Consider the following 26,908-nt stretch of genomic DNA (forward strand, 5'->3'; position numbering starts at 1 on the left):
ATGAGAAGCAAGCTGTGTGATCTTACAATAGCACACACCCCCTGCCCTGGCTTTCCATGCTCTTCCCTCTCACTCTCTATAGCCACCAGACTAAACCCTCCAAACCTCGGTATCAGTTGGGTCCCTTAATCCCCACGGAGGGAATATACTAGGGTAACACCCCTTCAGGATTTCATGGCAAAGTCTTTCCAATCAAAGAAAGGATCACGAGCGGGGAGAAAGATACTAAGGTCTGCCTAAGGAGAAGAGGTCTGCGGGAGGCTACAGCAGGAGTCGGGGGAAGAAGCGCCAGTTGATGGTGGCTATAGAGGGGCTGATACCGGATCTCTTGGGAGGTAAGAGCATCACAAAATAGACTATGGGAAAGCCGAGTTGGGTAGGCGAAGGGCTGGTCGGCTGGGCGGTAAGCGAGCCGGGGGTGGGGGTTAGGAGGTCTGCTGAGAAGGGTGGCCACGACGGATCTGCCCTGGACCAGGGGGTCGCAATGGGTTAGGGGGTTAGCCCTAACTGGGTCTGAGAAACTGTGATCCGGTCAGCTCACGGGAGGATGTAACAGAGTCTCGAGGCCCCATTAAGCGTCTAAGAGTTCGAAGGGGGTTCCAATAGGGTGTACTGGTGTGGGTGTGGGGGGGGGGCGGGGGGGGCATGATAGAACCCCAGGAGAGGCTGGAGGGCCAGAAGGGTGTCTGGCCAATGGAAGATACCATGGGTGGGGTCTACTGGGGATCCTGGGCAGCGATCGGGTATCTGGGAGGCTGCGGGGCAGACCCGCACGCGGGGCGTCTCCGCTGGGGCGGGGCGGAGCGGCCCCGCAGGAGCCAAAGAGAGAGACTGAGACGTGGGCCGGGCCGGGCGGCAGGGCCGCTGGGCGGCTTGGGCGGGTCTTACCTCGGGCTCCGCCGCGGTGGCCACCGCAGCCCCCTCCTCTTCGGCGGAAGCCGTCTCCCAGCCTCGGCCCCAGGGTCAGGCCGGAGGAGACAGCAGAGGCCGAGACCACCGAGGGTCGGACGGTTCCGGGACGGTGGGCCCAGTTGCTTTAGGGTCCAGGCGAGCGGCCGCCGCGCATCCCCCGCCCTGTCAGAGAGACTCCGCCCGGCCTGGGCAGGCACATCCCCCGCCGCACCCGCCCAGCACGCGTTGCACCGCCGCCTCCACCGGTGTCGCCGCCTCTGCTGGTGCCAGAGGGTGCCTTCGCAGTCGCGTCTCAGCGTCCTGGCTGGACTCAGCAGCCACAACCAACCGCCGCCGCGTCCCAGTCAGCTCCGGCCCGCGCGCCCCCGACCCCGCGCACGCGGCCCCGCCCCGCGCGACTCCTAGGCTGCAGACGAGCAGGCGCGCGCGCACTTACCTCCCACGCCCCCTACCGCCTGCGGGATCCTGCCCGCCCCGCCCCCGCACGTGACGGCGCCAGCGAATACAATGTGCGCTTGCGCGGACACGCCCCATCTCAATTGCCTCTGGCGGACACGCCCCGTCTCATTGGCCTCAGGCGGCCCCGCCCAAACTTTTCTTCCTCACTTTACGGCACAGCTGGGAGCCTCTGCCTTAGAGGACTAGAGAGGAATGTCGCAATGTTGGGGGTAGAAAACTCTGGATTTGCGACTGTAGCGCTGCTTTTCCGGCCAGTACAGAGCTGCTTGGAGGCTGGTAGGGGTGGTGAGGCCCGAAGCAGGTAAGAAGCCTGCTCCCTACTTTGGTTTGTTGGTATGTGGGTCCGGGCAGGGGACCTCTTTGCGGTCCACGGAGATCTAGCGTATCTGTGCCCCATTTCCAATTCTGGCAAGAATTCTCAGCGACACTCCTGTTAGCCCCCTCTCCTGGTTGCCACACACACACGCCCTGTATTTCCCCGCCCCCGACCTCCGTTTCCTAGTTCTACTTTTCATTCATCACTCAGACTATTCACTGAATGGTTTCTGTGCGTTGGACTCCAGAAAGTCAGAAGCAAATGAAATAGTCTCAGCTTTCTGAAGCGCTCTGTCAGAGACGAGGAGATAACTCGCAGTGGTAGTAAAGTAAAATTAAAGTAGGGAGAAAAAAACCTACAGGATACTCTTGAGCATGAATGTGTAGAAAGACTTGAGGAACCCCTTCCAAGGTGACCTTTGAGTCACTCTTAATTTTTGTTAAAAGGCTAGTGAGCAGTAGGTGGTCAAAGAAATAGATAGAAGCAGAAAGTACAAAAGCATGTGCTAGTACTGGCCGAAAGAGTAAAAAGTTAATCAAAGAATATAGCTGGTGAAAACCATGCAAGTGTAGGCTACCCTTTAAAAAACATCGTTGTAAAGTGGTTAGGGGCAAGCGTGTGGGCCACAAGACTGTTTTCAAGATGGGAGTCTTTTGGGCATAAAAATACCATGGAACCGAGAAGACAATTTATTGGTACGAGTTAGAAAACCAAGAATACTCGTGGCTTTCAATCTTGTATGCACGGTAGAGTCACCTGGGAAGCCTTTTAAATATAAAACCAATGCAGTTGCTGCACCTGAGGCCAATTAAACCCAGGTATCGATATTTTTTTTAAATTGATGAGTAAGGCTGTGGGTTAAAAACCATTCAACTAGAACAAAGGAAAGCAATAAGAAGTAGGGGAGGGCCAAGGTTGATAAAAGTGGCACTGTAACATTAAGATGGGAGTCATCTGATGAGAAAGAGTTGGAGGTGGAATGGGAGCTTGGTCAGAGTGATGAAGTTTTGAATAATGGAATAAGCTCTGGAAAATGGGGGAAGGAGTCACTCCTGCCTTTCCCTCTGGCACAGTTCCATCCTTCAGACTTAATCAGGTCCACCTCAGTTACTGCTCTCTTTTCTTTTCCCTTCCATCCAGGGTCGATCAGCTGGGGATCCAGGCTTCCCGCTCCAAGCCATCCTCATTTCTTTCCCCCAAAAGATGACAGCTAGGCTAATGTATGAGATCCAAGAGCAAACTTCAGACCCCTAGAGATGAGTACAATACACAGTGCCTTGCCAGTTTAGAACCTGTCTTTTATAATTCATCAATCATTTAAGTAAGGAATGAGAAAGATTTAAGACCAGCCCTATTCAGACCTGTAGTATTAGGAAAAACAAACCTTTAAAAGAATTCTTTTGGCAGGCAGAGAAAGTCTGTGTAAGGCAAAGCCCAAGCCATTGAATGGTTTAACTAGGGTTAATTCGAAAACTTATCAGCCACCAGATAAGAGTGAGTCACCATTGTCTGGTGTGACTAGAGTTTAGTATGAAAAGTAGGGGCGGGACAGAGATGAAGATGAAAAAGTGGGTGTGAACAGATAGTGAAGAGCCTTGAGTTCCATGCTAAAGTGTTTAGGTTATATTCTACAAGCAATTAATATGTATAATAAAGATGTATAAAATAAAATACATAGAAACAAATGAAGTTAGTTTTATTGAAAGTTGTAAAAATATAAAAACGTGTGATGGAGTTACATATGCGATTCCTTACACATTAAATAACATCAGGCAGCAGGTCTGTTGTTCAGTCACTCAGTCATGTCCCACTCTTTGCGACCCCATGGACAGCAGCACGCCAGGCCTCCCTGTCCATCACCAATTCCCAGAGTTTACTCAGACTCATGTCCATTAAGTCGGTGATGCCATCCAACCTCTCATCCTCTGTCATCCCCTTCTCTTGCTTTCAATCTTTCCCAGCGTCAGGGTCTTTGCTCATGAGTCAGCTCTTCCCATCAGGTGTCCAAAATATTGGAGCTTCAGCATCAATCCTTCCAATGAATATTCAGGATTGATTTTCCTTTAGGAAAATGGTTGGATCTCCTTGCTGTCCCTTGCTGCCCAAGGGACTCTCAGGAGAAATCTCCAACACCACAGTTCAAAAGCATCAATTCTTTGGTGCTCAGCCTTCTATGGTACCAGGTCTAATTATGTAATTTCAAAATAGTGATGAGTATAAATTTTGAGACACCTGTAACAACTTTAATGTGATTTGGAAGTATTTTCCTATTGGTGACAAAGACACCAGTAATATGAGGATTATTGACTACACTTATTGAATATGTTAAATTTCAGCTAGAGGTTATTGCAATGGCACCCCACTCCATCACTCTTGCCTGGAAAATCCCATGGATGGAGGAGCCTGGTAGGCTGTAGTCCATGGGGTTGCTAAGAGTCGGACACAACTGAGCGACTTCCCTTTCACTTTTCACTTTCATTCATTGGAGAAGGAAATGGCAACCCACTCCAGTGTTCTTGCCTGGAGAATCCCAATGACTGGGGAGCCTGGTGGGCTTCCATCTCTGGGCTCGCACAGAGTCGGACACGACTGAAGCGACTTAGCGGCAGCAGCAGAGGTTATTGAAAAGATGCAATTTTTTCCCCTAATCCAAGTTCATGGAACCGTTAATTCTAGCCACCTTCTGGTCCAGGGATCCTAGATTTATAAATAGCTCACTGTAATGGTTTTAAACAAGATCACAACAGATCAAGTAAGTGTTTTGGAAAGGTACTTGAGCAGTGTTCACTTCTCAACCTTTCTGTTGGAATCAGCATAGGGAACTGGCAATTTATTTTTTCCTATAATTTAGTTGCAGTAACTGCTACTGACCTACTGTTGCCTAATAATTTGAGAACTCGGCTTGTGGCTGTCTATATAGGATAAGTACAAGGAGGTAAATTGGGAAAGATAGGGCTATTTTTTTTTGATAGGGCTATTTTTGTTGAAATTATTTAATGCTATGCTGTAGTTTGTACTTAATTTTGGTAGACAATGGAGAAATGTTTAAAAACTTGGAGCAGGATAATGAAACGAGTTCTATTTGAAAAATAATCAGCAGTAATGTACAGATTACATTTATCAAAAAAGAAGATAGAAATGAAGAGGCCAGACCAGCAATTAATTAAATTTTTTAAAAAGCTAAATTTTATCATAAAGCAATCTCTAAAGAGTCTACTGCTGCTGCTGCTAAGTCGCTTCAGTCGTGTCCGACTCTGTGCGACCCCATGGGCTGCAGCCCAACAGGCTCCTCCGTCCATGGGATTTTCCAGGCAAGAATACTGGAATGGGGTGCCACTAAATTCCTTTATTTCCCCAGTGTGACCAACCTAAAGGAAAAGATTGGACTAAATTACATGCCTTTCAACAAAGAGGTGCACACCTGTGGAGAGATCTGTTAGCATTTTTCCAGGTCAAGAGGCTAGCCCTTTCTTTTGTATTATAATGATAATGTTAGAACGTCTAATAAGCAGTGACTTTACCATGTATCTGGGCTTTCCTGGTGGCTCAGATGGTAAAGCTGCAGTGTGGGAGACTCGGGTTCAATCCCTGGGTTGGGAAGATCCCCTGGAGAAGGAAATGCCAACCGACTCCAGTACTCTTGCCTGGAAAATTCCATGGACTGCGGAGCCCGGTAGGCTACAGTCCATGGGGTTGCAAAGAGTCAGACATGACTGAGCAACTTCACTTTACCATGTATCTAGGTTCCTAGATGTTGCCAAGGCCTTTCTTAGTTATATTTCCGTCTACACCTGTGAGTCCTACAGTTGTGACTTTTTTAAGGTCAAGACTCATCTCCTTGCCAATTCCTTAAACCTTCTTTGCTGGGTAAATGCATTAGTAAACAAAAAGGAAGTCCTCAAGGCCTAGGGAACCCATCTTTTTGGAAATTGACCATTGCCAGACTATAGAAAACTTACTGCTCAAACCCCAGTTACTCCCCAAATGGTGTGACTTTTTAACCATATTATTAAAAACATTAAATTTGAGGCCCAGGTGTTACTAAAGCAAGTAAGTAATGTAAAGTTAGTTTTCTGAACCAGATTCTATTTTCTTCAGCATGACTAGTTTATATTCACTAGTCTATCTACCTATTGGTATGGTTCAAGTTTCCTTTTCTTAGGGAATGGGGGAACAGGTCTATTTTAAAGCAGAATTCTTGAAATTTCTGAGGGATTTTCATTACTTACAGAAAATCTCTGAAAGTTCCTTTCTCTGGCTTCCAATTAGATGACTACACCTTTGAACATTCATCCGTTATAAAAGCACTAGAACACAGTTGTGATACTGAAACAATTGTCTGGTCACAGTTACTATTTTTGAGCATCTACATTGTACATTTAAAAAATCTTAGGCCTGCCTTCCCTCATGGCCAAAAAAATAAGTAAATGCTGTCTCAGAGTAGTGTGATAGGTTAAATTCCTTCAAAACAGTAACGTGTGGATTTTCCCATTACTGTTTATTGTAGCAACTTCGCACTTCAACAGCTAAAATATGTAGATGCTGGAAATGTTTAGTCCTATTTAACAATATGTAATTCAGACCTCATCAGATAACTCAGCTAGTATTTGTGTTAATTAACATTTAAAGATAAATTCTGTATGTCACAATTGGGTCCCATCAGACCCTGTTTTCCTATCAGCACAATAAAACAAATTCATTGTTTTATTTGTTCATTAAATATTTATTGAGCACCTGCTATTCGCCAAGCACATTTTTGAGACTCATTAAAGAGGAGTTTGTACTAACAGTTTACCTTTTAACTATGGAAAAAAATAATTTACCAGACTTTGAAATCTACAAGACAGATAATTTAAAAATGATGCCTTTTTCATTCTCTTTTAAACCAGATGTCTGCATACAGCTACTGTGTGTGCAGTGATTATTTATGAAACCAGGCAGATTATAACTTTAGCTTGACCACATCTTATCACCTAAGGTATAATATTAGCTATATACTAAATAAAATTCTGTTTACTCCTTTGTAAAATATATCTTACTTACTCAAACCTCTCATTAAAAGTGTCCTCCCCATCCACTATATTTACAGTCGCAGTCATTTCAAATTTTGCAATTAAGTCATTTCTCAGAAAATTTAAACAAAATCATTTCTAGAAAAGGCTGGTATTTACACCAAGTATATAGGAAAAGGAAAGAAAAATTGTGACACAATTATAGATGGAACCTTTGAAGTGTAATGGTAGACTAAGAATAAAGTTTTTTTTTCTGATCCGTGACCCCTTAACCGTGCCTAATAAGTGACAGAACCATAAATAGAGAGCCTCAGTGCTGGAAGAAATCCTAAAAGGTTACTTAGTCTATCTCCCTGGCCCAAGGGAGGGCCAAATGGAATTTATGGCTAATCAGTTACCAGGCATCATCATCATACCAAATAGTTTTTCTGCTTTGAAAGCTGAATTCCTCTGTTGGTAAAAGATTCATGTGAGAGGTATATTGTTCAAATTTATAAATAATTTGGGGCTTCCCATGTTGTGCTAGTGGTAAAGAACCTACCTGCCAGTGCAAGAGATGTGAGATACCTGGGGGTTCAATCCCTGGGTTGGGAAGATCCCCTGGAGGAAGGCAGGGCAACCAGCTCCAGTGTTCTTGCCTGGATAATCCTGTGTACAGAGGATCCTGGCGGGCTATAGTCCATGGGGTCGCAGAGTCGGACCCCAACTGAAGCGACTTAGCACACATACATAAATAACTTATAAAATTGAAAAATCTTATGTTTTTAACAATCTTGTGTTTTCAGGCACTGAAGATAGCAGGCATGAATGAAAACTAATCTCTGTCTTTAAGAAAGATATAAAATCTTGATGGTAATTTTTACATGCCACTTGATACAAATCTCTGGATGGGTTAGGCTAGCATTAAAAGGAAATGTTTAATTAGGGGAAATTGAAACCAAAAAATAAGACTTCAGCTTCCTTCCTGAAAATTTTTCTGCTTATGCTGACATGAAAAGCACATTTGTTCTTGAATGTGATTCATTTTGTGAAATTACAAATGAAATTTTACATGAAAAGTTGGATGTAATCTAATTTTAATGAACATCAGATTATGTTTAAATATTTGTGTTTGAAACTTTGTGCAAGAGAAATTAGACTTACTGTTTTTTTACTAGAGGACATAAGTGAGACCAGCGAGTCAAAGAAACATATGTTTGTGTGTGTGTGTGTGTGTGTGTGTTAGTCACTTAGTCGTGTGGACTGTAGCCTGCCAGGCTCCTCTGTCCATGAAATTCTCCAGGCAGGAATACTGGAGTGAGTTGCCATTTGCTTCCCCAGGGGATCTTCCTGACCCAGGGATCAGACCCAGGTCTCCCGCATTGCAGGCAGGTTCTTTACCGTCTGAGCTACCAAGGAAGCTCCAGATAGATTTTCAGTTCATTCAGTTGCTCAGTTGTGTCCAAATCTTTGAGACCCCATGAATCGCAGCACGCCAGGCTTCCCTGTCCATCACCAACTCCTGGAGTTCACTCAGACTCACGTCCATCGAGTCAGTGATGCCATCCAGCCATCTCATCCTCTGTCGTCCTTTTCTCCTCCTGTCCCCAATCCCTCCCAGCATCAGAGTCTTTTCCAATGACTAGATAGATTTTAAGTGACTGTAAAAGTGAGAGGTGCTACATTTCTTTCTTGAATGAATGACAGTAGCTGTATTTTCTGGTTATATACTCATTAGAAAAAGGGGGAAAATAAAGCAATATCAAAAGTTAGAAGAAAAAAGTTTAAAAGTATTAAAATCCTATTCTTAAAACTGTATTATTATAGATAGCTATCATCCTTGACTAATTTTGTACAAATTTTTATATAACCTTTCTTTTCATAGCATATTATGAGCATCTTTCTATGTCAATAAATTATTTTTTAATGGCTGAAAAGTATTCCATTAAATGGAAACCCTGTTATTTTACCAGTCCTCTTTTAAACTTTGGGATTATTTCCAGTTTTTCTTTTACAAATATTACTGTGGTAAACATCCTTGTTAAATTTTTGCATGTATCCTAAAGTTTCGTTTAAGATGAATTTCTGAAAGTGTAATACCTACATATTTCCAAAATACTAAAATATAATGACAAATTATCCTTCAAAAAACTCACATTAGTTTACACTCCTGTTTACAGTAAGACTGCATTTTCCTGTAGTTACTCAGCAATGCCTGTTATTATCAGTTTTCCCATCTTTGCTAATTTAACAGGTGAACAATGAAATCTTAATTCAACATACATTCCCTTGATTACGAGTAAGATGTTGGGTATCTTTTCATGTGTGTATTGGCCAGCTGTATAAAGTGTTTTTAAGCTCTATTTTCTTTTAATATTTTTGTTTCACTTTTTAGCATTTAAATTTCACTCGATCAGAAATAGAATTCAATATGAGGTCTGAAGTAGGGATCTAGCTTCATTTTTTTGCTAATCAAATGATTAACAAATTGTCCCAGTGTCATTTATTAAATTTCCCAGTTAGCATATCCCAAACGTCACTGCACAGTTAGTGAAGTGTTAATAGGTATTATACCAAAACAGAAAACAAAAAGTGTTTCATTGGTCAAAGGAGCTGGGAAAGAATCAGACTGAGAAAAGTTAAGTTTCTGTATTGCAGAACCTCTCCTAGCCTCTAATATGCTTGTGTGCATTGTGAGTCAACAATAAGGAGTTTGGGGATGTAGAATTTCCCTAACTTACTTAACCATGTAATCTTTTTCTTTCCTGAAATGCCTATAAAATTCTGTGAAACTGTGCTGTCCAAAATAGTAGCCATGGGACTTCCCAGGTAGTCAAGTGGTTAAGATTCCGAGCTTTCAGGGCACTCAATCCCTGGTTGGAGAACTAAGATCCCATATGCCACGAGGTGCAGCTGAAAAAAACAAAATAGTAACCACTGCCCACATGTGGCTATTTAAATTTGAGTTAAAATTAAATAAAATCAGTCCTTCAGTCTCACTAGCCCTTTGCAAGTGCTCAATAGCTAGTGTGGCTAGTGGCTACTATATTGGACATTGCAGATGAAGAGCATTTCCATTGTTATTGAAAGTCCTACTGGACCGCACTGCTGTAAGACATAGTGATCATTGAAAACGTGGAATAATCCTTAAATTTCTCCCACTGATTTGTACCGTCTTCATCATCATCATTTAAAATGTCTAACTGCATGGATTTGTTTTTTTACAGTTGTATTGACTTAGCTATTTCTGCTCTAATATTACACAGCTAGTTGTAAGTCAGACTCCTGCATGTTTTTCCCTGAGAGTAGAAATGAAAAATTCCTTCATGGGGTAGGAAGTTAGACTAAAAGGAATTAAAGTCCTTTATACATCTAAGGGGCTTCCCTGGTGGCTCAGCTGGTAAAGAATCCACCTGCAGTGCAGGAGACCTGGGTTTGATTCCTGGGTTGGGAAGATTCCCTGGAGAAGGAAGCAGTTACCCACTCCAGTATTCCGGCCTGGAGAATTCCATGGACTATTCCATGGGGTCGCAAAGAGTCGGATACTACTGAGCGACTTTCACTTACACTTCTGAGACTCAAAGGTACAAATTTCTTTGCAGAACATGATTTATATCAGGTGAGTATCCATTTATCCATTTTTTCTACAATTACTATTTACTGAGCATATGCCCAACAAGTTTTGTTGAAGGTCCAGGGGACCAGAATGGTAAGCAAGTTTAGGGAGAGAAGGTTCTTTATTCTCTTATGATTATGGAGCTTATGTTTTTGGCCTCGGGGAGAGGGGGGAAATATTAATGAAGAAACAGTGAAAAAGGAACTGTCAGATAACCACAAGTGCTGTCTATTTCGGTTCCACAAGGAATTGAAATTAGAGGACAAGAGAGTGGTGGCCTCTTGTTTTGGATGAACATGCGAGAGCTCTCTGAATAAGTGGCATTTAAACTGAAATTCGGAGAAGGCAATGGCACCCCACTCCAGTACTCCTGCCTGGAAAATCCCATGGACGGAGGAGCCTGGTAGGCTGCAGTCCATGGGGTCACTGAGGGTCGGACACGACTGAGCGACTTCACTTTCACTTTTCACTTTCATGCATTGGAGAAGGAAATGGCAACCCACTCCAGTGTTCTTGCCTGGAGAATCCCAGGGACCGGGGAGCCTGGTGGGCTTCCGTCTATGGGGTCGCACAGAGTCAGACACGACTGAAGTGACTTAGCAGTAGCAGCAAACTGAAATTACCCAGCAAATGGTGCCAACCACTAGAAGGTTCAGGCACAGCTAGTAGCCCAGCCCTCAGGAGGAAAAAAACATGGCGTGTTTGAGGAAAGTTGGTGTGGCTGGAGCTTAGTGAGCAAGGGGGGAAGAGTAATGGAAATGAGGTTGGAGAGGTGCCTAGGGCCATGTAATCATTGGAGGGTGGGGTGGGAGGAGGGGTTGTAAGCAGCTAGGGTGGGAAGTTCACATTTTTTCCTGAGTGTGATAGTGTACTGCCAGAGGACAGGACAGATGTGAGCTCACTTAAATGTTTGAACAATTACTCTTGACAGCTGTATGGTGAATTTACTGGAGGGGTCAATAGTAGAAATAAGGAGTCGTGTTAGGCTATCTCAAGATAAATAATGATGGACTTGACTGAGGTGGTGGTAGTGAAGATGGAAAGTGTTGGGACAGGTCCAGAACATTTCGGCTGTAGAATCAACAAGACTTATCAATTGGTATATTAGGGAATCTGGTTCCTAAGAATTAGTGATTTATGTTACAGGCCTATCAAGTATGAAAGTGTTAGTCACTCAATCATGTCTGATTCTTTGTGACCCCCTGGGCTATATTTAAGTCCATGGGATTCTCCAGGCAAGAATACTGGAATGGGTTGCCATTCCCTTCTCCAGGGGATCTTCCCGACCCAGGGATCGAACCCAGGTCTCCTGCATTGCAGGCAGTTGGTAAAGAATCTGCCTGCAATGCAGGAGACTCTGGAGACGTGGGTTCAATCCCTGCATCAGGAAGATTCCCTGTAGAAGAAAATGGCAACCCACTCCAGTATTCTTGCCTGGAGAATCCCATGGACAGAGGTGCCTGGGGTTACAAAGAGTCAGACATGACTGAACCACTGACCACCACCTCTAGCTATCAAGTATGGAAACTGACTAAACTGTTCCACTGAAGTGTCCAAGCCAGCAGAGTAGGGTGAATGAAGCAGAGATAATTGCCTTCCTCTGGTGCAAAAGTGCTCTGCTAATCTCTTATTTTAAAAATCTGTGCTGATGTTGCATTTTATGCTGTTATATCCATGTTTATGTTAATAAGGTATTGTAAGTCACTGATTAAAATATATTTAATATATTTAGTATTTAAGATATTAAAAAGTATTTAAATTGCTTAGCTCTTTTCCCCCAATGCTTGTGAAATTGAAGCTCTAAGAAGATACATTGGAGTTAGCCTGTGTTTGATTTTTGGGGTGTGTGTGTGTGTGTTGAATCTTGCTAGCAGCTAGCCATGTATGTATAGGAGCACTGACGGCATTTGTGAGCAGTTGCAGTTTGATACAATTTAAAACAAAAACTGAAGGGAGTGAGGAGGAGGAAAGGAAATTACATTTAGAAACTACTGACTGTTAGAATCTTCACTTAAAATGAGTAAACAGCTGCACTTTGCACTTTACAGTGTTTAAAAACATAACTGAATGAAGCTGTTCCTTTTTTTTTAAGGAACTCTTACTGAATAATTTGGGAGGGGATGAATAAAGGTCACAATTCTGAGATAGTAGGTTTTCTTTGGGGCTTTACAGTAAAGCTTATCTGTATCACTACTGTTATTTTAACCACAACAGGCATATTATCCCAAAAGTTACGAGAATTGCTACATACTTTAAAATGCTTATTAATTAAAATCTTGATGTATATTTTTGATCTTATAAAATGAATATTTACTCACGCATCTATAGACAGTTCTTATATCTACTAATTAAGCATTTCCTCATTAAAAATTCCCGTTGAATCAGCAGTAATACCTCTAGTTAAAGGTTAATCTCTAAGATATTTTAACAAATAGCCTCAATGCTTTATTAGACCCCTAAAAGCTCTTAAAATTAATTTAACCTATGCATTTACAACAGATTACATTATAGTGGTCTAGAATAGAGACTGGCAAAGTTTTTGTCTAAGAGGCCAAACAGTAAATACGTTAGCCTTCACAGGCTACTGAGCTCTTAAAGTGGAAAAGCAGCCATGAAAGACTTCCCTGGTGGTGCAGGGGTAAGACTCCTCGCTCCCATTGCAGAGGGCTCAGGTTTGGTCCCTGGTCGGCAAACTAGATCCTGCCTGCTGCAAGGAAGAGTTTGCCACCACCTATAAGACCTGTCACAACCAAATAAATAAATAAACATTTTTTAAAGTAGCCATAAAGAATATGTGAACAAATGAGCATGATTTTGTTCCAGTAAAACTTTAGAGTGGAAGGGAAGATTTTAAAGATGAGAGCTTAGAATTGTAGAACCCTATAGCTAGAGGTGGTGGTGGTGGTCATGGCTTCAGTCACGTCTGACTCATTGTAACCCCAGGCACCTCTGTCCATGGGGTTCTCCAGGCAAAAAAAATGGAGTGGGTTGCCATTTCCTTCTCCAGGGAATCTTCCTGACCCAGGGATTGAACCCACTTTTCTAGAGTCTCCTGTTTTGCAGGCAGATTCTTTACCACTGAGCCACTGGGGAAGCCCATAACTAGAAGAATCTTGTAGAAATCATAGAATCACTTGGAAACATCTTAAAAATACAGGTGCCCAGACCCTCCCCCCAGAGATAGATCGTGTGTTTAAAATCTCCATAGATGATTCTGACATGCCTCCCTGGGTAGAACCAGTATTTATCTGGTCCAAACCTCACTTTACAGATGAGAAAACTGAGACCCAAGGGTTTTAAATGTCTTCTCCAGAGTCAAACAACTGGTTGATTGCAGATCTGAATTGAATCCCAAGTCTGCTGATTCCCAACCTAGTGTTTTTCCTACTGAACCGGCAGCTTCTTGCCTTACTTACATCAGCAGGAAATCAGAATGGTTCTTGTTGAGTTATAATTTTCCCTTTAATTTTTATTTAATTGCCTGGTTTTTATAACAAATATTCAAGTCATATGCACTTTAAGGATTTTAAGATGAATATTAAAAAATAGTCTCTCGTTAAAATTAAATATTTGGGGAAGTGTCCTATACTTTGAATGCAGTGTTCACTTAGCTACAGAAGTTGGAAGATATAATAAAGTAAACCCCATAACCACAAGGTTTGAGTATGCTGACGACACACTAACAGCATTGCTTCCCTCAGGTTGAGAGACTACTTCTCTGTGGTATTAGCATTCACCTCTGCTTATGTCAAACCTAATGTTCAAATGCACAGTCCTGCCCTGGCTGGATCTATCTGTGTGGCTTTATATAAAGAGACAAACAGACGCTTTAGTTTCAAGAAATCTTTAAGGTCCATTATTACCACCCAAAATATGTAGGGAATGGGGAAGGAAACAAGTTTTCCTTGAGAGTTTGCTGTCTACCAGAGAACGTGCTAAGTCTTTTCAGTCATGTTTTTAATTCATAAAGCAGCTCTGAGAGACAGGTTTTATTATTACCTCATTTTACTCATGAGGAAAATGAGGCCCAGAAAGAGGATGAATAGCTTGCCGAGCCAGTCGCACAGTTAGCAAGTGCAAGTCAGCCCAAACTCAACGCCTCCTGGCTCCAAAACATAGAACTGTACTGTATTTTGTTGAGTTTTACACAGAACTATGAGGAAGTCATTGTCTCCCCAGTATTCCTATACCATTCACCAAGACCAAAAACATAGATCTTTTAATTGTTAAAGGCATTTACTACTAATCAACAGAAGAAAACAGACAAAACACAAAGCTAAAGCAAAAACGGATATTACAGTATAAAAATTGTATATGCCTTATTTCCCTTAATTTGTATTTCCTGACTCCCTTTAAAAGTATTTCATTCATCTGACAAACATTAATTGTACCTCAGATATGCTAAGTACAGTACTCGCTGTATAGAAAGGAAATATCCCTAGGATGGTTCTAAATGGCTCCTGGTTCTTGTGCTAGGTCTGCTCCCATCTCTTTTTTCCCCCTTACCCCATTAATGATAGGATCATTGCCCTCTGGCACTCCAACAAAATCCTCCAAACTGTTTCTTAACTCTTCTCTCTTATCTACCCTTCTCTGATCCCTTACTGATTCTGTCTATAATATCTTTTCCTCCTCGCCTCTCTCCTACTACCATTTCCCCTGGTTTAGGTCACATCCCCCTCCTACCTTTCATTAAAAATCGAATTGGTCTCTTATCTCCAATGGGTCTCCCTACCAATTAATCCTATATACTATGCCTGAATCATCAGTCTTTGTAAAGCATTGACATAGCCATTAATGGCTCCCCATTTCCTCCGGTATAAGTTCTAGACTTTACACCTGGAAATCAGTTTATCAGCACCTAACTTCTAATAATCTTCCTCCAGCCTTCATCTGCATCGCTGTTCCCACTTCATTCCAGCCAGAGTGGATTAAACTTAAAGGCACTTTCCTTGCCTCTTCCTTCTTAATGCCCTTCTCCATGCATCCACCTCTCTGCTTTTCAAGAGCCCACTTTTATGCCACTTTCTCCTTGAAGACTTTCCTGATTTGAGCTCTGCATCCATTTCCCTTTTGAATTCATTTTATTTGTGGTTTACCAGTTTTTTTCTTTTGAGTATAAGCCACCTTACACATCTTTATATTTTCCATGACAACTGCATTAGATGTGTGTGTGTTAGTCACTCAGTCATGTCCGACTGTTTGTTACCCCATGGACTGTAGCCCACCAGGCTCCTCTGTCCATGAAATTCTCCAGGCAAGAATACTGGAGTGGGTTGCCATTTCCTTCTCCATCTGCATTAGGTACTTGATAGGTATTTATTGAGTAAAAGAGATGTATATATTCATTATGGGTTCATTATAACATAATAGGGTTAAGCTCAATGAGGGTAGAAACTATGACTTTTATTCCCATTTTGATTTTCTACCCCCTAGCACATAGGAAACGTTCAGTAAACATTTGTTCAGTGTGATACACTACAGTTATCAGTTGCTGGGATGTAAATTTCCTGATGACCCAGTAGATATCCAGAAATGCTACCTTATATTTTTTTAAATGTTAGTTACCTATATTTCTTCATTTAATATTGACACATACCCTATGGTAAAAGTCATGTATTAATATTCTCACTTTACAGAAAAGGAAACTGGCTTAAAGAAATGAAGTAGTTTTTTATGATGACATAGCCACTGAGCAACAGAATGGAGTCTAAAATTCAAGTCTTAAGATGTGAACTTTGGCATCCATTTTCTTGGCCAAGGTGGTTTGACCAGTTTGGTTTCATTTGCTTTAGAATTGTTACAGCTAACCTATTGCAATCATGCTGTATGGAACAGAATTAAGTCCTTGATTGCCACATTACCTATAGGTCAGATGTTTTCAAAATCAAACAAAGCACAAAAACTATTTTCTAAAGAAAATCTTGACCCTGCTTGTGGACACACTCTCCACAGTGAGATGCATGTCTATTCAGACACCCTTCTTGTGAACTGCTATCCCTAGTTGGATTTGCTCTTGATGTACAGGACTGATTTCAGCTGGCAGCTTAGAGAGCAGGTCTCCAGGTGTTTAGCAAGCGTTGCAATCTGGCCGTTACCACTCCTAGTAGTCACTGAAGACATGAGGGAGAGAGTCAAGAAGCCTTGCTCAAGGCACATGCAGTCATTCGTTTTTCATACTCATATATTCTTAAATGCAGTCCCATCAGCAACCAGCTGAGCACCTAGCCTCTCCACAGCTGCTTTTACTAGATTGCTGTTTGCTCTTTTCCCATCAGACTGAATATTAAAGATCATTATTAGAAATAGTACTGTGAAATTATTTCGTCTTTTACAACAATATTATATACCCCATATGCTGCTGCTGCTGCTGCTGCTAAGTCACTTCAGTCGTGTCCGACTCTGTGTGACCCCATAGACGGCAGCCCACCAGGCTGCCCCGTCCCTGGGGTTCTCCGGGCAAGAACACTGGAGTGGGTTGCCATTTCCTTCTCCAATGCATGAAAGTGAAAAGTGAAAGTGAAGTCGCTCAGTCGTGTCTGACTCTTCATGACCCTATGGACTGCAGGCTACCAGGCTCCGCTGTCCATGGGATTTTCCAGGCAAGAGTACTGGAGTGGGGTGCCATTGCCTTCTCTGATATACCCCATATATGTTATATATATTAATGTCCCATAATATAAAGATGTTATGGGCATTCATTATGATACTCCGTGTTTTTTTTTTTTTTTTTTTACTCCAGGTTTTTTATGAAAATTTCTTGAGAGAAATCTGTCTGACCTTAATACAAAGAATGCTTTTACCTCTCCTGAGCAGTTGCTTTGTTTTTCCCTTATGGACATTGTGAATGTTTAACTTAACACTCTGTAGTTAGCTGCCAAAAGCTAAGAGCCAAATTTGTGGCCCACCCATAACAAACGTGCTCTATGCCTCGTTAATTTTCTTCCTGGCTCCAGTTTAGGCCTCTGCTCAAGTTATTCTTTCTTCTTAAGAAAAATCTTGATTCATGCCATCTTATTTTATATAGATATATACACTCATCAACAGCCTTGTATCCGTTTTGAAATAGTTCATATTATGATATTCTGTATGCACAGAAAAACCATCTTTGGTGCTTCCTAATTACATCATTACTTTAGCTTTCTTTTCTTCAGGAGTACATTTATTTCACTCTGTGAGTTTTTGCAGGGTTTTGATTATATGAAAACGATTGTGTCAAAAAATGTTATTGTTTTAATACTCTAACCAAGTGGTAAAATAACTGATCTAATGGCCAGAATTGATTAAATTGATGTCACTATTCTAGCCCAGTCTTTCATAGCAGTATTATTTTCTCATATATATATATATAAAATACACTTTGCTTTGTACTCTCAACCTTCATGGGGCAATTTATTGCTTTGTGATTTCTAGAAATATTGTTATGTTGCCAAGTGAGTGCATAAGCAGTGAACTCTGAGTTTAAATGTCATATCAACATTACCACACTTATCAGACTTCTTGTCTCTGTCAACACCTTGCTTAAGAGGATCATGAGCATATAAATCTTACTATATGACTTGTCTTGCTCCCACTCTTAATTTAGTCATGCCTTCATTTGAACAAGATGTATAAATGGATATTAGTTTCCAAACCGTATTTGCTTTGATTGTTTAATAACATAAATACTATTTGAACAACATTTTATTTTATACTCTTTTTAATACCTTCAAGTAAAATTATTTGGCCTTTTCTACAACTCTCTGGGGCCTTTCTACAGACAACTAGAAACAAGGACAAAAATCGGATGATACCAGCAAATCAGTGGTAGAACTAGGGCTAGACCCAGATCGCCTGATTTCCTTTGCCACACTTCACTGCCAAAAGAATTTCTAAGTTACATTATAAACACTGTATAGTCTTTATCTTACCCCTTGAGGTTAAAGACGGGAAAGACTGTCATTCATGTTACTAACAGGGAAGAATCAGGAATGAATTTCATTTGTATTTCTCCCATTGTTTTCTGTTCTTGAAATTACAGTTCCTTTTAACTACAACTCTAATCACTGTCACTTTCCATCACGGAATGAGGAAGCAATATTTTATCTTATCTCTTGAAAATTAATGTTGAAATGGAAACTATTTCCCTTAGTAATTAGTAGCATTTAAATTGGACTCTGAAAATTCATCTTTAATATAATTTGCCATTCTTTTAATGCATATTCATTAAAGGGGTGAATATATGGTTAATGATATAGAGTTTGATAGAACAATTAGGTATAATTTTAACTAATCTCAGCATTTAAAGAGATTTTTAATTTCATATGGAGAATTTCCAAAATTTTCATTCTGGTTGTTAAACTAGAGGGTTTTGTTTTTTTTTTTTAATGTTTATCCTTAACCATGCATGGTTGCTAAACACTTTACAATTATATTTAATCTTTACCCCAAACCTTGTAAGAGCAACTGCTATTTATGATCCCCATTTTACAGTCAAGTATCTTGTTCAACAGTAAATATTGTCTTCTGCCTCTCCTTCAGCTTCTGGAATTTCTGAGCAGCCCTGGTCAGTACAAGATGGACCCAGTAGTCTTGAGTTACATGGACAGTCTACTGCGGCAATCAGACGTCTCACTACTGGATCCTCCAAGCTGGCTTAATGACCATGTTATTGGGTTTGCCTTTGAGTACTTTGCCAACAGCCAATTTCATGACTGCTCTGACCACGTCTGTTTCATCAGCCCCGAAGTTACTCAGTTCATCAAGTGCACTGGCAACCCAGCAGAAATCGCCATGTTCCTTGAACCCTTGGACCTCCCTAATAAGAGAGTTATATTTTTAGCCATCAATGATAATTCCAACCACACAGCTGGGGGAACCCACTGGAGCTTGTTGGTATATCTGCAAGATAAAAATGGCTTTTTTCATTATGATTCTTACGGTAGTAGTAACTCATTCCATGCAAAACAGGTAGCAGAGAAACTAGAGGCTTTCTTAGGCAGAAAAGGAAACAAACTGGCCTTTGTGGAAGAGAAAGCCCCTGCTCAACAAAACAGCTATGACTGTGGGATGTATGTGATCTGTAACACTGAGGCCTTGTGTCAGAACTTCTTTAGACAACAGCCACAATCACTACTGCAGCTACTCACTCCTACATACATCACAAAGAAGAGAGAAGAATGGAAAGATCTCATTGCCAGACTTGCTAAAAATTAGCTGTGGAAATATATTTGACTTTTGAAGTCTCTTTCTGCCTGTCCCCATGAATTGGATGGCTGCAGTCTCAGTGCCTAAGGGAAGATGCCTAGGAGAGGAAAGCTTAGAATGCTTACTTTCTCCTGAGAGAATGTTGTCCTCCACATTATCCTAATGCAAAGTATCACTTTAACCCTAACTTCAGAGCAATATGTTCTGTGACGATGTCTTCAAAATATGCACCAAAACTGATTAATTCCCTTTTGGGCTCCCTTATCCACATTGGTTTAGTCCAAAGAAAAAAGGTTGACCTGTAAAACAAATTGAGAATATGTGAAATTTAGAAGCAAGAAGAAAATCATACAGCAACCAAAAACCTACTGCACAGCCCATATATTTCAAGAGATCAACTAGCTGGAAGCAGATCAAGACCTAACCTAATTCAAGATTGAAGTTTTATCAGTTACTCAATTCTGTGATACCTCCTCTTCCATTCAATAAGCAAAGGCTTTCCCAGCTATAACCTTTGCCAATACTTGATAAAGATGGTGTTAGCCCATAGTCACCCATCTAATTCCTGGAGCACTTTAAGAAAGGGGGAATCTTAAATAACTTTGTTAAAATTAATGCCTGTGGTGGACCTCTTGTTTTGCATCTGAAACTTAGTCAAAGTTCATTTATTTTTGAGATACAAAGGAGAAAAAGTGACCTTTCTTAACTCTTTCACTTAATTCAAAATGCAGACAGTGTAATTTTTGAAATGTGGAACCAAGAGTAAAATGAAATGCTGTTCCTTCCAAATTATGGATGTGTTTTTACAGTTATTTCAAATAACAATTTAAATGATATGTTATATACACATATTCTATTCTTAATGAGGATTAGATTGCAATGTATATGAGACTTGAAAACTAAAGATTAGCTTCAACTGTGAAACTTATAATTTCAGCTACCTTCCTAGCCTAACCCTGCCCCCAGCCCTCATGGCTCAAAATAACCTCACCACTCAGTGACCACAGAGGCAATAGCCCAGTTCCTTTTAGTCAGGAAGGGAAAACCCAGTAAGTGTAAATAAGTACAGGTCACATAGCAGGCATAAGTTGAAACTAAAAGTCAAAGAGAAAGCTACCAAAAAAGTTTTCATTTCAAGTCAGTATATTTGAAATAATTAAGGATATCTAATGGAAGCTGGGAGCAGGGGAAAAAAAATGAGGAACAGGCAGTCAGGCATAGAGGTGGGATAGGGAGGGAGGAAGAGCAAAAGGGCACCATTGCTGAAGCCAGGAGTGTAGATAATGATAAGGCAATATTGTTTCAATAACTATTGGATTAGGCATATAGTCTAGACTGAAAAGCTCAGATTCTTCTCTGGGAAAAGTAGTTGTCTTTCTGATAATGATAATGTATATCTAGATGTCAGATTGTCTCCATCTTAAAACAGTACCTATGGGAGCAATCTTTCCTGTCTCCCTAAGATTCATCCCAGAAAGAAACTTTTTGACCTAAACTAGTACTGTCTTAAAAATTGAAACCAAAGGTCTCCTTTCCAGATACATAGCATGATTGAATTGTACCACAAGCTGGTCTGTGTAAAAGTTTGAATGTGTCATTTGTGTTAGCATTGTAAATGACAGGAGAACTTAAGAGTCTACTTGTAATGTTTTACTCGATAGCAGCCTGTAAGTTATACACCTGCATGACCATACACCATTGATGTTACATGGTACATAATAGGGAAAAGATCTTTTGTTGGTATTGTGTTCCCTTGTTTTAGAGTCAGAAAGACCCAGTTTGCAAAGTTCAGCTTCAAAATATTCAGTTTTAAGCAGGTTATTCAAAATAGGATTGAGCAATTACCACACGGAACCATCCTGCTTTCAGATACCCTTTTATTTTTATCTTTAGTTTTTGCTGTATCCATATTGACTATATGGTTTAATAAGTATTCCATTGAAGTGGCAAAGTAGAATTTCTCAGTCATGTGACTATTTACTGATACTAAATTTTTTCTGCCAGCACTTAGAAAAGAAAATGTTTAAAGAAATTTACATCCCATTGTGTGGGAAAGAGCATGAATGTTCTGATCAGTCCAAGCAGTATCAGTTATAAACTTATAGTCTGGGGCAGGTTTGAGATTCAGTAGCCTCATCTGCAAAATGAAATTGTATTTGATTTTACCAATTTGGGTCCTCTCCCTTTTTTTTCTTGATAAGTCTGGCTAAAGATTCATCAGTTTTGCTTATCTTTTCAAAGCACCAGCTTTTCATTTCATTGATCTTTTCTATAATTAAGTCTGTCTGGTCTAATGTGTTACTTAAGGTTTATGTTTCTTTTTCTGTCTGGATGATCTGTTGATATAAGTACGGGATTACTGTTGATTTCACCATTTATTTCTGTTAATATTTGCCATATATATTGAGGTGCTCCTCTGTTGGGTGCATATATATTTGCAAGTGTTGTATCTCCTTGGATTGATCCCTGATCATATGTAGTATCCTTTGTCTCTCGTAACAGTCTTTTAAAGTCAGTTTTGTCTGATAGAAGTATTGCTACTCTGGCTTTCCTTTGATTTCTATTTGTGTGAAATACCCTTTTCCATCCCCTCAGTTTCAGTCCGTATGTGTTTCTAGATCTGTGAGTCTTTTGTAGGCAGCATATATACAGGTCTTGTTTTTGTATCCATTTGGTCAGTCTGTGTTTTTTGGTTGGAGCGTTTAGTCTGCTTATATTTAAGACAATTATAGGTCTGTATGTTCTTATTGCTGTCTTGTTCATTGTTTTGGATTTGTTTTTGTAGGTCTTTCCCCTCCCCCTTCTTTTGTTCTTGTCTCTTGTGACTTGGTGACGATCGTTAGTGTTATATTTGGATTCCTTTTTCATCTTTTGTGTATATCTAGTATAGATTTTTGGTTTGTTCTTACCATCAGGTTTTTGTCTAGCAGTCTGTTACATATGTGATTAAGTTGCTGATCTCTTAATTTAAAATACGTTTAACATACCCTGCATTTGTACTCTTCTCTTACGATTACTGTTTTTGATATCATACTTTACATCTAATTGTTTTGTTTATCCCTTAAATGCTTATTGTGGATAGAGATGATTTTATTACTCTTATCTTTCAGCCTCCCCACTAGCTTTGTGTGTGGGTGATTTCTTACCTTTCCTGTGTGTTTGCCTTTACAGATGTAGGCTTTTTTGCCTAGAGAAAGTCTTTTAACATATGTTATAAAGCTGGTTTGTTGGTGCTGACTTCTTTTAGCTTTTGCTTATCTGTAATGCTTTTAATTTCTCCAGCAAATCTGAATAAGAGCCTTTCTGGGTATTTTTGGTTGTAGGTTTTCCCTCTCAGCACTTAAATATGTCATGCCACTGCTTTCTTGCCTGCAGATTGCTGATAAAAATTAGCTTATAGCCTTACGGGAGTTCCTTGGTATGTTGCTTGTTGCTTTTCCCTTGATGCTTTTAGTATTCTCTGTGCATGTTTCATTTTTGTCATTTTGATAACAGTGCATCTTGGTATGCACTGTCTTTGGATTAATCCTTTGTGGGACTCTGCTTCCTGAACTTGGGTGACTCTTTCCTTTCCTAGGTTAGGGAGGTTTTCTGCTATTATCTCTTCAAATATTTTCTCAGGCCACTTCTCTCTCCTTCTCCTGGGACCCTTATAGTGCAAGTATTAGTGTGCCTGATGTTGTCCAGAGGTCTCTCAAACTGTCCTCATTCCTTTTCATTCTTTTTTTGTTTTCCTATTTAACAACAGTGATTTCCACTACTGTCTTTTCCAGCTCAGCAGTCTGTTCTTCTGAATCTTTTCATCTACTATTGATTCCTTCTAGTGTATTTTTCATCTCAATTATTGTATTGTTCATCTTTGGTTGTTCTTTTATATATTTTCTAACTCTTTGTTAAAAACTTCTAACTTTTCTGTGCATCTCTTCTCCTCCGTAGTTCTTTGATCATCTTTACGATTATTACTCTGAACTCTTTGTGTGCCTGTCCCCACTTCACTTATTAGTTCTGTATTTTTGTCTTGTTCCTTCACCTGGACTATTTTCTTCTGCTGCCTCTTTTTGTCTGACCAAGCTGCTGTTTGTATTTGTGTGTGTGTTTAAACTTTATTTTGTATTGGGGTGTAGCCGATTAACAATGGCATGGTAGTTTCAGGTGAACAGTGAAGGAACTCAGCCATACGTATGTTTTTGCATATGTGGTAGGTTACTTACTTTTCCTGACCTTGGAGAAGTAGCCCTCTGTAGGAGGCATCCTGTGTATTCCAGTCATGCATTCCCCTCTCATAACCCAAATTATATGCTCTAGAGGTTCCTCCTGAGAGGTCTGCATGGGCCCTTCTGTCGTGGCAGGCCGACTATACGGGTTGTCCGCTAAGCTTGGTAAGCCCCTAGTCTGTTTGGTTGCCAGGCCTTGCCTTGTGCAAATTCTGCTGCCTGCTGTGTCACAGGCCTGTCCCCAGGTGGCCAGTTACGGAATCCTAAGGTGACCTGGGGCAGAGTCTGGGTCCTGAAGACTCGGGGACTGTTGCCCACCTACTGGCAGGTGAACCCAGATCCTGGGGTTGGTGCCAGACTACTGGCAAGCAGAACTGGTTCCTGAAGTCTGGCTTCAGGGCCCAAAGTTCCCAGAGCTCCTTTCAGATCATTGGTAGGAAAGCGCCAGTTCCTGACACAGTTGGGTATGGAGTCGAGTGTCCTGAAGGTTGTGTTGCCCTGCTCGTGGGCAGGGGCACAGCCCACCTGGTCCCAGGGTAGAGTCTGGCCTGCGTTGCAGTATCGTAATTCTCTTGCTTCACCCCCTGGTGGATGAAGCCAGTCTAGGGCTTGTGCAGCTTTCCTGTCCGCCAGTTTGTGGAGCTGGGTCTTGGCCCTCCGGTAGGCTGAGCCGTGTCTAGGGCCACATTTAGGTGGCTGTGAGCTCTTTAGTTTTTAAGCTGCCTGTCTGGTGGGTGGGACTGTGTCCCCACCCAGTTGTTTGGCCTGAGTCATCCCAGCACTAGAGCCTATAGGCTGTTGGGTGGGGCCAGGTCTTGGCACTAATGAGCCAATATGGCAGCTGCCAGGAGCGTTCTTGTGGTTGAATGTTCCCCAGTATTACTGCCACCGGTATCTGTACCCCTTGGGTGAGCCACAGCCACCCTCACACCTCTCCAGAAGATTCTCCAAGATCAGCAGTAGGTCTGGCTTAGGCTCCTATCAAATTTTTGCTTTTGCCTTGGGTCCCAGTAAGCATGAGATTTTGTGTGCTTCCTTTAGGATTGAAGTCGATATTTCCCCTAGTCCTGTAGGGCTTCCATAATTAAGCCCCACCGGCCCTCAAAGCCAAATGCTATGGGGGCTCGTTTTCCAGTGCCAGACTCCCAGGCTGGGGAGCCTGACGTGGGGCTCGGAACTCTTACTCCTGTAGAAGAACCTCTGCAATATTATTCTCCAGTCTGTGGGTCACCTACCTGGGGCATATTTGATTTAACTGTGTCATGAGTCCACTCCTCCTACCCAACTCGTTATGGTTCCTTCCTTATGGCTTTAGTTGTAGAAGATTTTTGCTGGTAGTTTCCATTATTTTTTTCAGCCGTGGTGGTTGTGCAGATAGTTGTGATTTGGGTGTGCTTGTGAGAGGAGGTGAGCTCAGGGTCTTTCTACTCCGCCACCTTGGTCGCTTTCATTATTCTGATTTTATAGAAAAGAAGCAAACTTACCAGAGCTCAGTCACGTGGTTGCTGGTGACAGGGCCACGATTCTAGTGCGGGGTCTCCATCTCCTTACACTGTATCCACCCGTACCTTCTCCCTCTCCCAGAAAATGATAGCACATCTCCTTGCTTGAACATTTTAAATATAATTTTGTGTCACTTTATGAATTTCCTAAATTCAGCAGGTAAATTATAGAAACCAATAATGAGAAACTGTCTTTCTCAATTAACTGCTACATGACAGAACCTATATAATTGGCTTTGTTTTATATATTAGGTCGTGTTTGGATCAGCTGCTGACATCGACGTACTGATCTAAAACTTTTAAAAGCCCTACATTGTACTTTCAGATGTCATGAATCTGAAAGATGGGAAGTAGAACAAGAGCGGCAGCCTTGGCAATCGAAGTTTTCTTGTGTAAGAAAAACTAACATGTCAGAGTGTCAAAGGAAGTGGTAGCCAGCTAAAGTGTCAGTAATAGGCAAGAGTTACCATTATTCAGGTACAAAGTAACCTTGGATCTTCCTGCAGTTTGGGTTAAAAGACAAAAGAAGAATTACTGCCTGCCTCTTTTTCCTCCCTGCACCAAAACAGAGCAGCCTGTATTTAGAAGAAAGCCTTTCCCACACAATGCAGGCTGGGACATGTTTCTCTGCACTAGACCATGCTGTCCTCACCAGCTCACACTCTAGCTAGCTCTCCACAGCTGCTACCTCAGTCTTCATTCCTCAGACCTGCAAAGTCCTCACCTCCTCCCACACTCTCCAGCTTCAGAGAGAAAATAGGCACGGTCATGAACTACAGCTTTCCTGACACCAAACCTACGAGTCTTTCTATCCCCACCTCTGAGCCTTCCTCATTCCTATTGCAGTGACCCCCAAGCTGTGGATAATGCCTTCACCTGTGCTCAGGGGTTGTGTGCAGAGAGCTCCTTCACACCCAGAGGCAGCAGTCGCTCTACTGGCTCCTTTGCATCAGCATTTAGATGTATTAAATCTTCTGTCTTTAAATAAAGCATGACCTCATGTCCCCCTGTAAATACTGACCTTTTACTTTCTTCCTCTTTACAGCCAGATCTAAAAGTGTCAAAAGGTTTCTCACCTCCTGCCCACCTCTCAACCCATTTTAATCTAGACTGTTCCCATCACTCTACAAAAATTCTCAGTAGGACTACTAATGGTTCTCATTTTACTAGTCCTCCTGGCACCATTAAACCCTCCTTTTCAAACAACTCTTCCTTTAATTAATGTGCTATCTAGTTTTTCTAGTACTTCTTTGACCACTCTTTCTTAATTGCCAGTTTCTTGTCTACTTGCTGTAGATTATCAGGTTTTGATTCCCAAATCCTTTTTCTCATTCTGTACATACTTCCTAGGCTCTCCCATCTTTTCCCCAGGCCCGTGATAGATTTGGGCACATCTCTTCTCTAACCTCTCCTGAACTCTCCCAAACCTCTACCTGAATATCCACTTAGAGCCAACTAGACATTCTCCCTTGCATATTTCACAGGCAACTCAAACCCACCAAATCCCAAAGCTCAACTCCTCTTTCTCCATCAAACCTGCTCCATCAGTATTTCCTACTTCAGGAAATGGTACCAGTGCACCACCCAATTCTAGCCAGAAGTCTAGGTGTCACCCTTGACTTGTCCATCCCTCACACACTCTAGCTAGCTAGAGTGTGAGCTGGTGAGGCAAGCATGGCCTAGTGCAGAGAAACATGTCCCAGCCTGCGTTG

The 26,908-nt window shown here is 41.4% G+C and overlaps 2 protein-coding genes across 13 annotated transcripts in view; one reads left to right on the top strand and one right to left on the bottom strand.

Moving 5' to 3' along the window:
- Positions 1–1,275, bottom strand: part of MYO9A (myosin IXA) — a 257,282-nt gene extending 256,007 nt beyond the window's left edge. For 6 of the 11 annotated variants that reach the window (XM_070377373.1, XM_005905590.3, XM_070377377.1 and 3 more), the window contains exon 1: positions 889–1,274. The gene's annotated coding sequence lies outside the window, so the exon portion shown is untranslated. Of the gene's footprint in view, positions 1–888 lie in introns of all 11 variants that reach the window. The other 5 variants (XM_070377371.1, XM_070377369.1, XM_070377374.1 and 2 more) reach the window with 1 other exon arrangement.
- Positions 1–26,908, top strand: SENP8 (SUMO peptidase family member, NEDD8 specific). Of its 2 annotated transcripts, none has more exons than XM_070377379.1 (2): positions 1–335; positions 18,815–26,908. In XM_070377379.1, the coding sequence occupies exon 2, from the start codon at positions 18,851–18,853 to the stop codon at positions 19,487–19,489; it is 639 nt and encodes a 212-aa protein (XP_070233480.1). In that variant the 5' UTR covers positions 1–335; positions 18,815–18,850; the 3' UTR covers positions 19,490–26,908. The 2 variants fall into 2 exon arrangements, with proteins under 2 accessions (XP_070233480.1, XP_070233479.1); XM_070377378.1 differs by lacking the exon at positions 1–335 and adding an exon at positions 1,516–1,672.

The sequence above is a fragment of the Bos mutus genome, chromosome 10, assembly GCF_027580195.1.
Source record: "Bos mutus isolate GX-2022 chromosome 10, NWIPB_WYAK_1.1, whole genome shotgun sequence".
Classification (NCBI taxonomy): Eukaryota; Metazoa; Chordata; class Mammalia; order Artiodactyla; family Bovidae; genus Bos; species Bos mutus.